The following is a 12,941-nucleotide window of genomic DNA, read 5'->3' on the forward strand; positions in this document are numbered from 1 at the left end:
TACATCATTTCTATTAACTATAATTATATTAGGTATTCGTTAAATTGTTAGATGCAGAACATTATCCAATGATAATCTGTATTTTTAAGCTTACCTTTCCGAAACTCTGAAAATTTTTTAATTAAATGTTCTTCTGTTACTATGAAAACAAATCAATAAATAAATATATTTCATTATTTTTCGTTTTTTAAAGTCTACGAAATTTTAGAATTCGATAAATAAAAGATGGTTAATTACAATAACGCCATTACCATAATAGCCTTTTTTAAATTTTTTTTTTAATCTTTCATCGAAATATTTTTCAAACGAAGTGCTGACGTCCAATTTTTGAAGTTTCGTACTTTTGGATATGTCGAAAACTTATATGTTTTTCTAATTAAAAAAAGAGGCATTTGTACCTTTTTCGAAAATTTCTCGAACTTTTTTCTTGTCTTCTATTTTTTTTAAATATTTTATCATATTTCCTTTCACACATATTTTTTTTAAACATATTGGTTTAAAAAACTTAATCAAATTTTCAGCTGTTGGGTGTCTCAGGCCCATATTTATACGAAACTTCCTGATTGCAGTTGGATAGAAAGTCGTTCAGTATTGTCCATAAAAAAAATTGCCAAGTCCCAGAGGTCTATTTTATAAGCTTATAACGAAATAACGGTGAAAATTTCCTTCGAATATGAAGTTCATCATTCGGTGAACTGATCGTTAAGACATGGTTATCAGCAGATCACCGAGGTCAAGCATCACTGACTGCGGTCAGTGTGCGGGTGGATAAGCTCTTGAATTAGTCTGCGTAGGGACCGAGAGTGTGCGGTATTGGTCCTCTAAACTGTTCTACCGTAAAGTGCTTGACTTCCAGTGCAGGTCGTCGGGCTACCGAAGCGGGGGTACCATCCCCTTTGCAGAGGATCAAAATTGTGAGTCATGTCGTCGAATCATCTTCAGGGATGTTTCCCAGACCGTCACCAATAGCCCATTGTGCAGCTCTAGTGCGACTTAAATGAACTACTACAACAACTACACGTTGGTTTTTTGACGTTTGATTTCTTTGCCAAGACCATTCTCGCTGCATGCTATTCAAGCTCCTTTGATCTTCGTCGACAGAACCGGAGAATGAAATTGTTGTCAGAATTGTTTGGAATGAATGAATTGTTGTTGAATGAATTGTTTGGAGGTGCGTTAATCAACTGCAGTGAGAAAAGCTCTCGGAAAAAATAAGGGGACCGCTTTTGGTGAGAATGCTCCTTTAAGAAAGATTGACAGGTTGTGGAAATTATTTAAACAAAATGCTCATAACCGTGATTTCTTTTTTAACCGCGATTTGTTTCTGCTTTTTTAGTGTTGTTAAAAACTTTTTGTTTTCATCTAATTTATTACTAGTCATTAAAAAATAACGATTTTTTTTTTAAAATTTCCCAACTTTCTTCGAACGTTAGTATTTATTGATATTCCATAGTAAGAAAAGTAGCTATTTAAAGTTATCCTTTTAAATTGAGCAATAATCATAGCTTGTTAAACAAATTGTTTTAATATTTTCCTTCATAACTTTTCCAATTTTTCGTTTGTAAAAAATCCTTTGCTTTCTAAAACAAATCTCATCTTCCAGTACTATAAAACGTACTAATTAAGATTTAAGAGAATATGAGGCTATTTATCTGTTTTATATTATGTGCAGCTTCTTTTATCACTTAATTGCTTTTTTTATCTGATAAATGATATCTGATAATTTTACATTTATAATAGATATAAAACTGATAATTAATGAAAATAATGCCATGTCGATGCTTTGTAAAATGCAATTTTTAAAGGTCAGCCGTATTCGTCCAAGTTTTTTTCCTCAGAAAGTTTTTTTATGAAATTCAAATATTTTATCTCTTGATTTATCTTACCTGAAAAATTTAAGTGCTTTCTAAACATTCAGTGGTTTCAATTTAAAAATATAATTTAAATTACAGTGGAATAAAAAATGTCCTTTTGAACCTGTGGAAGATTTATTTGTGCCAAATAAATACCAAAGGTTTGGTGATTTCCAGGTAGTGGCACCTAAGAAATTGAAAAAAAAAAAAACTATCGAAAGTAACCAACTTGAAGAGTATAACTTGTACTCCTCTGGGCGAACTTTTTTATTATTTTTTTATTTTATAAGTTTGAATTTGACTATTCTGGTTAACAAGAACAAGTACCGAAAAGAAAATATTTCATGGACCTGATAGTGTTTAAATAATTATTTTACTCTTATTATAATGCCTCTTTAGTACTTTATTATTAAAGTGTTACTAAATGTTGTAGGTTGCCAAAAAATTTAGTGGGTAGATTTTTATCTTGATACTTGTTTCAAGAAAGACATCTTTACATTTTGACAGCAACCAGGCATTGGCTTGCAAGAAAGTTAAAAAAAAATCACTAATGGGGGCCAAATGAAGGTCTATATCTTGTCCTCAACTCTGGGAAAACTAATAAAAATTTTGTGAGTACATAAACCCATTAGCACGGCAAAGGTTATTTGCATTTTAACAGGTACCACAATGGAAATAACTCCGATTGTACTTAAAATTGTAAATTTTAATTTGATTGAGTTTTATAAAAGGTGAATGTATAATATATGGGCATTATTTGTGGGTAGTGGGTGAGTATATGTCACCCTGAATAATTAGAAATCTTTAAAAGTGTTTTCGACAAAGAAATTTTTCTTAAATTTTTAGAGTTAGTAAGCAAGAAAGCTATAAAATAAAACTGGGTAACTTATTATTTGTTACATTTATACTAATGCTGAATTCATGTGTGGAGATTTCAGTCCTGTAATTAGTTTTGCTCTTAAAGCTACAGATTTTTTTTAAAATGACATTTTTAGTTTATTTTTTGCAAGTTAAACACAGGATATCCTGAAAATGCCGTGCAATCTTCTAAGAGATTTTGGGTACATCATGAGGATTAAAATATCGTAATAAACTGATGTCCAAAAATTTCATACATGGCTAAGGGCGTTTACCTACTCTGGCCCGTTCAGTACCTCATGAAGAAACAGTTCATAGTAGGGAAGTGTCCCTATGACATGTCAGGATATATTGTCAGTGGCGCATGACAACATATCAGGGTATGGGTTCCTATACAATTATAGTCCTGATGATATGCCATAACTGTCCTAGAAGTTTGTCATAATATTTTATGTGACCCGTTTTTATATATGACACTTTTAAACTGGAACATTTTGATAAATGTCAGTTTTAAAAAAAAAGCTTCAAGAGAGAAGCTCTCTTTATCTTTATGCTGGTATTTAGCACATTTTAGAATTTTTTTTAAAATTCTTATGTGAGATATTTAGTGTATTATGACTACGTAATTTTATTTTGACCTTCTCAAAAATTATATCTCTGTGATGCCCATGGTACATTATAAATTAAACTTGATCTGTTCTGTAGGTATAATAATTTGTTATTCGTATAATCGTCAATATTTTTTTTTCCATCCTTCTACTATACTTTGTCCATTTAAATATTGTGTTTAATTTTTCTAACCAGTACTTTACTTAAAACTGTATAATATTTAATGATTAAATCAGTAGTATAATAATAATATAATCAATATGTTGCTGATTGAATAAGTAATATTTATTGCTCGGATGGTAGTCATTAAAGTTGTCTAAACCCTCTTAATTTTTTGATAAATGAACAGGAATTCTAATAGTTTTATTGTCTATTTGTTAAAAATGTAAGTTATACCTTTGTAGTTTATTCAGTTTAAATTAGGTGTATCATTTCATAGGTTAGCTACTCAGAAATCCTAGTTTAGTTACTCTTGACATTTAAACTAGGTGATTGTCATACTTTGTGTAAACCTTTGTGCTTCCTGTTATTGTTAAATTGCCATATCTAATGTTAATGTTAATTTTCCATCGCAATTTTGTTACAAAAATAAAATGCATTATTTTATTTTTTTCTTTCAGAAACGTGTTAAGAATTATTCTGTTTGCTGAGAGTGGTATAGCTGAACTTATTTTAATATTGTGTGGTTAGTTTATTTTTATCTTTCTGATTATTTTGATAACCATGTATCTTATTCTTTATTTCTTGCAGTTTTTTGTTAATGTATCAAATTTATATAGTTAAGAGGATATTTATCCAAGATTAAATAAAATTTTAATTTATTTAGCCCCTAATGGCATTAAGGGCTGAAGAATGAAAACTTTTGTTTATTTTTGTAGGAAAAAAGCAACTTTTTTCAATAGCGCCGCAGCACTTTCGCCGAAAAATATGGTATTTTGTTTGAAATATTGATTCTTCGTTAGTAATGTAAAAAAATGTCATGGATTAGTCATGTTGCGTATATTCCAGAGTTCTCCCTAGGAATAAAAAATGGCACAGTGCTTCCTCACAGAATAGGACACTTTAACTTTTTAAAAAGCACTCAATTAACACCATTAAAATTTATCAAAATGTGTTATATTATGTGATAACTGAATTTGGTCCACAATTTTTAAATTACCCTCTTATACTATTTTATGTGTATATTTCACAAAGCAATTGTCACTCATTTTCAAAATGACAGAAAAATTTTAATCTTTTGAAAAATTATGGCAAGCTAAAAGACAATCTCTGTGTATGAATATTCTTGAAGAAAAAAAAAAGCAAATTAAAAAAAAAAGCTTAATTGATAAACATTGTGAAAGCTTTTTTTTTCAATATTTTAACCTGAAAATTATGATAAAACAAGCAGTTAAAGGTGAATTTTTAAATGAAAGGTATTTTTAAAATGTAAAATTTAGAATCACTAAAATACCAAGTAATATACTTCCTTTCAGCCAAATAAAAGATGTGAATATCTCTAGGGCTGAATATCATGCAAATTTTAACTGTGTAACTAAACATAAAAAATTTTGCAAGAATGAAATTAAAGTTAAGTAATTATTGATAACTAAATAAATCAAAAGTGAGCTTTTCATTTAAACTGGTTAAAAAAACATCTTCCTATCAAAAAATAAATAAGAAGACAGTGTTTTTAAAAAATAATGGCTTATCTATACAAAAAGTGTGTTTTGATGGGGATCAAAGGCCAGCAGAATAGGTCGACCTTCTTAAAATGGTTAGGGAGAACACTACGTAAGATATAAAGATATAAAATAATCTCGTTCGTTAAATGCTTTTTGTCAATTAGCAAATTTTATTGATTTTTTTATTAAAATTTAAATATTACTTTTGTATTAGATGTTTCACTAAAGTGGTACATTTGATGACGCTGAGTGGTAGCGCTTCACGCTCTCGAGCCACAGGTCCTGGGTTCGATCCTTGGTTTGGACAAGGTTAACTCGGCCTTTCATCCCTTCAGTGGATAGATAAAATGAGTAACGAGTATGCTTGGGGACTTAACACTGGGGGTTCCGCTTTCAGCTGACCACCCAATTGGAACATCTGCTCCTGCACCCCAGAGCCCATGGTCAAGAAAACTGAGATGGGCACAGTTGACCATGGCCCTTTATGGGCTGTCGCACCACTGAGTTTAGTTTAGGTACATTTGATTGTTTTGCTTTAAATTAATAGTATAAATCTGCGAAGGAATAGAAAAAAATTTGTCACTGGTTGCAAGGGCGACTGACTAAATTTTTTTAAAAACTTCAATGCCTTATTTAAAGCATTATAATTTAGAAGTAATTTTGTATTGCTGAGATTTTTAATTTTCATCAGTTAGTTTATTTAATATTTCCTGAGACCAATAAGTTGAGTTATTTTTATTTATGTTATGTTATATATGTTACTCAATAAAGTTAATTTTACGAACTTGTTTCTCATTTACTTTTCTTTGAAATATGTTTAAGATTATAAATGACAGTTATGATTCATTGTCATACATACTACAATATATTTCCTTTTCTTTGCTGAAATTTTTGTGCAAAATATATTTCCTCTGTATGAAAAATAAGTTGACAAAAGCAAAACTTAATTTTAGTGCATTTCACACTTATGTGAGTTTAGCTATTTCAAATTTATTACTGATTCTTCAGTTAGAAGTTTAATTACATGCAAATAAAACCTATCTTATAGAATAATCAATACAATGGAAACCTATCCTGCTACCTGCTATATTTTCTTATTTTATGATTAAGAATATTTATTTTTCTATATATTAAGGTTTGCTATTAAAGCATTTAGTAATAAGTACTAGGTAACATTTTTGTAAATTTGGTGTGATCAGCTTCACTGTGTATAAACTTCAGAAAACTGTTTGCAGAACATGTTTTCCTGCTCAAAACTCTCAGATTAGTAATTTATTATCTGGTTACTATAATATATTCTTATTCTAAAATTTGAAGGGAAAAAATGTCAATACTTGTTCTTCCAATGAGCTTTAATATAATAAAATGTTGCCTTAGAAATAATTGATAAGAAATTTTTTTAGTTTGCTTTTTTTCATATATAACAATTTATATGGTCTTAGTAATTTAATTCAGTATTATTTTTACAGAACTCTGATTGAATAGAATCATCTGATTAATTTTCCATGTCTAATCCAGGTAATAATTTAATTTTCTTAAATTCTTGATTCTAATTCAGTATTTTAATTGAGAATCAAATATTTATATTTCATCTGTGATTCCAATGTATGTATTTGATAAGTTCTCTCTCTCTTTTTGTTTTTCTTTGTTTCATCTTTTATTTAAAAAATTATTATTGACTGTCATTAGTTAATGTTGTAATTTTCAGATTCTGAAAATACATTAAACTAGTTTTCACTTTAGAAACGGAAAGACCACCTCTATTCATGACCACTTTTGTGAGTCGCGGTATTTTTTCCATAAACTTTGAGTTGAAGAAAACCTTTTGGAGAGACCATTAAAACCTACTCATAGCGACTGGGCAAACATCTGTAGCAAATGCAGGATGGGTCAAACAAGGAAACATGAGAAAATATCAAAACAAAACATTTAACAAAGCAAATAAGTAGCTTAAAATGTATTCATTCAAAGTATTTGTGTGAGGCTCTTATTTCGAGAACTCTTTTTGATGATACAACCTCATGTACAGTCAGAATGCATTAATGAGAATGCTTTTAATGATTTACTTTTAAAGTTGAAAGTTAAATTAGAAAAAAAAAAAGTTATTTTAGAAAAAACGAGCAACTCAGAAATCAAACCTGTTTTCCTCTTTTAAAGCTAACAAATTTTTATGATACAAAATTAAATGCAAACTTAAACAAAAAACATTATTTATTTATTTAAAATAGCTTTATTATTCGTAATTGGTAAATTTGTTTTTGCATATAATTATAGTTGGGATAATTTTTATAGACATAAAATTTTATTCTTTGATCTGACTTTTCATGACACTGACAGAAGTAACGTTTCCGCACCAAGTAAATGACACTGACTAAAGTTAATACTGAAAGAAAACACAAATAATTAAGATCAAAAAGATAAAACTTCTTTGAAAAAAACGTGCTAAGAAGCAGCAGAAATTTCAGAAAAAAGTATCAATACAAAACAAATGAAATAAAATAAAAAAAATAAAAATATGACCACCGAAGCCGACGTCTTCAGGGGGTACCGGCCCCGGTAGCCATTAAAAACAAAACCATTTCTATTTGAGGGAGAAGCAAAAGCTTAACCAATTTCTATCAACGACCATTTTACTGCAGAACGGAGAGTGGCCGCTCTCGATAGATTTCTCTGCATATATATTGAAATCTTCTTCTAACAGAAAATAAACCATATGATTCTGAGCCATAATGTATTTTTCTCCATATCCAATGTAGCGTTAAGTAATAAACAGTAACAAAAGCGTCAGGTTCTTTGATTGAAATTAGCAGAGCATATCTTATTTTGTTCTATGATGCTTTTAAATAGAGTTCAATGTAGTTTTTAAACTTAACTATAATTTATATGTAACAATCAATAACATAAACTCAACTAGTGTAATAATATAATATTTTTTAATTGTGTACTCCTAATGTTTATATCATTTTTGTAAATTTATCCCACTTATTTTTTAATGAAAATTCAAGAATACTTACAAAGACTTCGTATATTGGACTCATTTTCATTTTAGAAACAGATTTAGCAGAAACTAATTGTGCTTCTGTTACGAGTGCTTTCATTCATAATATTTTTATTTCAGATTAAATGAGTGTTCTATTAACATCTCAACAACGTGTGCGATTTAAAAGCATATGCTTCTCTGATCAGCCACTGATTCTGCCTGACTCCATATCTATTTTAGTTTAGACTGTTACACAGAGTTTTTTTTTTTTTTCCTGGTTGAATAATTACCACCTGATGGATTTCATCAGATAATTAGATTTAATAAATTCGTTTATTTACATAATATTAATTCTAAATTATATTTATTTAATAATGACTAATAGCCTGTTGATAAAGCTGATTAATAGGCTATTAGTCCGGCAAGTGTTAACTATGTGAGATGATATTTGAGAGTAGTTTGACTTTTATGCGCTCATCATACTCATATAAAATTGTATTCAATCCAGTTATAAATATAATTTTAAAACTTCCATCATAATTTTTTAACTTATAAGTTTTGTATCATTATTTTATATTCCATATATCATATTCCATATATATCCCATTATCATATTCCAAAAGATTTCATTTTTATACTTTTTCTGTAAAATTTTCTGTTATTCATCTTGTTTTTTTTTTAACATATAGATGTAATAAACATCTTTTTGTAAATTTGTCTCTTTTAACTTAAAGATGATGAGGAAATTCAGAAAATGTTGCAATTCGTGCCACAAGTTGGGGCAATGTTTGAAGTACAAGAAAAAGTTGGAGAAGGTAAATATTTAAACACATATTCAATTATATTTTATTTTGTATGCAGGGATGTGAACTGGTAACTATTTTTTGTCATAGTCAATAGTTTTCTGTGGAAATAAGAAACTCTATAATGATATTAAACAGAATTTAACATTCAATAGATGTAATATCATTCAATAATAAAAAGACAAACATCAGCATATCGAATTGTATTATAACAACAATCTCAATGCAGAAAATGAGCCTCTATCTCTGGATGTCATATAGGGAAAATAGATTTATTAAAAAAAAAGGACCATAATATAGGAACTAAAATTCATAGTATATAGTTTATAATGTATAATTAGTTTGAACCCCATATTATTTTAGATGTATATTTTCAATTAGTATATTTGTTTTTCTTTTATTTATATTTAATGAAGTGAAAACTAATAACTTTTTGCAATTAAAACTTGAAAAGCAATTTATTGTTTTTGTTTTGATGTTCTATTTTTTCAACTTAGATATTGTAGAAGTGAAAATAATTGTTTAGTTAATTTTGCATTTATTATATACTGTATTATTTTTTATTCAAAATGATTTGCACAGTGTAATATGCTTTCAGAAACATTAATTAAATAATAAAAATAAATGATAATTTAAAAATTAATTTTTTGGACTGAAATTGTGTCTGAATGAGTAAATCTTTAAATGGTACGAAATATTTTTTCCTTTATGCAATTAGTTCTAAGTATAAATAAGAATTTTTTCCCGATATTACGTACTTAGCATTTTGGCTAGTTTTAAACCATTAAACTCTTAACAAATTTTTTGTTAAAATAATTAAAAAAAAGAAAATCTTATTTTATTTGCCAATTTTTGTGTCTTACCAGTGTTCTCAGTGACTTTTGCCTTAGCAATTGGCTAGGGAGGGGGAGGGGAATGTTAACAGATAAAATTTTGTTCTCCCCCCCTTTTAAACTCGATCAGTATTCAATTCTGATCTGTATTCAACTGTCATCTATAGAAACTATCAAGTTAAGAAATACTTTAGCAATTTCAAAATGTCCAGGAAAAAAAATTCAACTTTTATGAAATACAAATGTCTGAGAAAATTGACTCTACTTTATGCTATACATTAGTGGTGGTTAGTTAAACAGAGTTTATCCTTCATTAATGTGATCAGTTTACATAATTTTATCAATTGACGGAATAACTCTTTAAACATTTGATGGACTTATTACTAAACAAATGTTTGTATTCTTATTCAGTTTTTTTTTAGCTCTGAGATTTTTGGTGCGTTTTTGCCGTTAAAATATTTTTTTATGTATATCTTTACTTAGGTACTTTTAGCAAAGTATATAGAGCATTTGTCAAGAATACAGGTGATCAAAAGTTCGAGTATGCCTTAAAGTACTTGGTGCCAACAAGTAAACCTTCTCGTATTGCAACAGAATTGCAGTGTTTAAAGGATGTTGGGTAAAAATTTAGAATTAATGTTAACTTTATGCCTTATTTAAGTGTATAATTTTTAATTGAAATTATTTATTCATGATTTTTGAGCTTGGTGTAACTTATTATTTTAAGTATACTATTTAAGTGTTCTAATAATTTGTTCTATAAGACTATCAACCACTCTCTTGTCAATAAAACCTTCATGCATTTAAAAAAACATTTTACTTTTGATCGACTTATTTTTCACAGGATAACTAAGTTGCTAAGTCATTATTAGTTTCAATTAGACTTAATCAATTGATCTTATCAATTAGATTAGACAAACAATTGTTTTTCATTTTTAGGATCATTAATTCTTTTGATGTGAAATTAAAGATTTTCATTTACAAGATTTGGTATTTTTTAAAATGAAATTTCCCTGTTAAAAACGTATTGTTAAATTTCTAACTTATTAGTAAGATCCTACATCTTAACAAATTTTGTTTTATTGATTTTTTTTGTAATTTCCTTAACAAAATCTAACTTAATCATTTATTGTGATACAGGAAATGAAATGGTTTTAGTTATAATTGATCCTCATAATTCTTTTTTTTAAAACCTATATGTACTCTTAACTGCAAATTTTCTTATTTTCTCCTTTTCTTTCGCTAAAATACTTTGAGATCCATGTTATCATGCTAATTGTTGTGATAATTGTTATGATTATGGTAAAATATTATTTTGCCTCATTGAATTTTTAAAATATTTTTGTGGTTTTTTTAACTATTAATATCCATTTTTAAGGAAATTTTGAATTTTTATGTGATTTAAAAATTGGTTGTCATTTATCATTAGCTGTAATAAAATTTTTATTTGTTTAATAAATGCATGTTAACTGGTAAGAAATTTATGCAAATATTAAATATACAAAGCTAACCATTGGTACATACTTTTTATCTTTTTTATAGGGGTACCAACAATGTTGTTGGTATAGTATCATGCTTTATGAATAATGGACATGTGGTGATTGTTATGCCATATTATCCTCATCAAAGATTTTCGGTGAGTACTTTTTCTGAAAATTTAAAGCTCTTGTTATGGGGATTTCACCCCTGAGAAAATATCAGCAAAGCGTAATAATTGTGCCATATTGTGCTAGAACAGGATATTTACTTCAATTTGTACTGATCTCAGATATAAAAATACATATTAAAAGGTATATAAATCTTTATGGCAGCAACAGTGGGATAACCAAGTGAATAATAAATTGCACGCTACTAAATCAAATTTGGAACCCTTTCCTGCTCTACGACTACGTAATGCAGATGTTAAACTTACCCGGCTGCGAATCGGACATACCAGACTGACCCATCTACATCTGTTGTTTGGTGAACAACCTCCTCAATGCATCACTTGTGATGTTTTACTTTCGATTCACCATATTTTAATCATTTGCCCGTGTTTTAACTGACATCGTCTTACTTTTTTTGGTAGTTCTATTTTATCTATGGGAGATTTGTTGGGTGACTCTCATCATCGTAACATTTTTGCATTTTTACGTGCTATTGGCATTTTAAATTGTATATAAGTTTTATTTTATTCATGATTTATTCACTTTTTACCATTTTACTTGTCTCACAAAATTTTACTGTGTTTTAACTTGGACATGATTTCAGCATTTTTACGTGTCGTTGGTAATTTTAACTGCATATAAAAATTTTAACACGTCTACTGTTTTATACACTTTTGTAAATATCTTATCACCTTCGTCCACTTTACTTACTACGTATTATACTGAACTCATACTTTATATCTGATTTTATTAATACTTTTTATCTGATTTTATTCATACTTTTTATCTGATTTTATTTAAATCGTTAATCTTGTCTTATTCACCTGCTAGTACTGTTTTATCAATTATAAATGTATTACAATTAAATTTGAATGCACTTAGAGTTATAAACTATTTTACCGTACTGTTTGGCGCAGCATGTCCTCATTTGAACCTTGTGCCACTAAACCCTACATTCAATCAATTTGTACTGAATTAAAGCAATAGCGTACTTTTGTTAGAGAAAATTATTGTGACAAACAATCTTAAAACAAGTGAAAGCAGATGTATATTCCTTTCCCATGCTCCTCATCAAGAATAAATAAAGCTCAAAGATTTAATGTAATAAGTCATGCAAATCGCCACATACAAATAAAGAATTCAGTTTGTTCTTATCCACAAAGCTGATCTATCTTTTTCTGCTTTTTTTTTAATCTTCTTTAAAATTTACTAATGAAATGAAGAATTTTGTTTACTGAAATGAAGTCAAAGTTTTGGGAATTTCTAATTCTCACCTTCCGCTCTTTCTATATATTAGTAATTTTAATGTAATTTTTAATATTATCAAATATAAAAAAGTAAAGAAATCTTGATCTGTAGCCAAAAAGGATTTTTGTGAATCTTCTGGTCAGTAAAGCAAAAGGGACTATGAAGGAGAAAGGAGGAAGCAAAATGTTCTCCTGTTTTCTCTAGATTTTCTTTCCTCACGATGTCTTTGATAACACTCTGTCTCGTATAATTTATGGAATTTCTCATACTTTTAATTCATATTTGTGTCTAGGTTTTGTTTTCGATTGCTTGAAGTTTGAATTGGTTCCGTGCGTGAATTTATTTATTTCTGCCTGTTGATTTAACTATGCTTAGTATTTATAGGGCGCATGGCTTTTTTAAAAAGTACTTATAATTGCTTATTTTTAATTTTCAATTCTTGAAAGC

General features: G+C 28.3%; 1 protein-coding gene across 4 annotated transcripts in view; it reads left to right on the forward strand.

The window, feature by feature from the left end:
- Nucleotides 1-1,297: 1,297 nt before the first annotated feature.
- The window catches only part of LOC107441524 (cell division cycle 7-related protein kinase), a 28,843-nt gene continuing 17,199 nt past the window's right edge, over nt 1,298-12,941 (forward strand). For 2 of the 4 annotated variants that reach the window (XM_043040857.2, XM_043040855.2), the window contains exons 1-6: nt 1,310-1,428; nt 3,941-4,005; nt 6,454-6,502; nt 8,699-8,779; nt 10,084-10,219; nt 11,143-11,236. In XM_043040857.2, the coding sequence (XP_042896791.1) occupies nt 6,490-6,502; nt 8,699-8,779; nt 10,084-10,219; nt 11,143-11,236 (324 nt within the window). In that variant the 5' untranslated portion in view covers nt 1,310-1,428; nt 3,941-4,005; nt 6,454-6,489. Of the gene's footprint in view, nt 1,453-3,940; nt 4,006-6,453; nt 6,503-8,698; nt 8,780-10,083; nt 10,220-11,142; nt 11,237-12,941 lie in introns of all 4 variants that reach the window. The other 2 variants (XM_043040856.2, XM_043040858.2) reach the window with 2 other exon arrangements.

The sequence above is a fragment of the Parasteatoda tepidariorum genome, chromosome 8 (genome assembly GCF_043381705.1).
Source record: "Parasteatoda tepidariorum isolate YZ-2023 chromosome 8, CAS_Ptep_4.0, whole genome shotgun sequence".
Taxonomy (NCBI): Eukaryota; Metazoa; Arthropoda; class Arachnida; order Araneae; family Theridiidae; genus Parasteatoda; species Parasteatoda tepidariorum.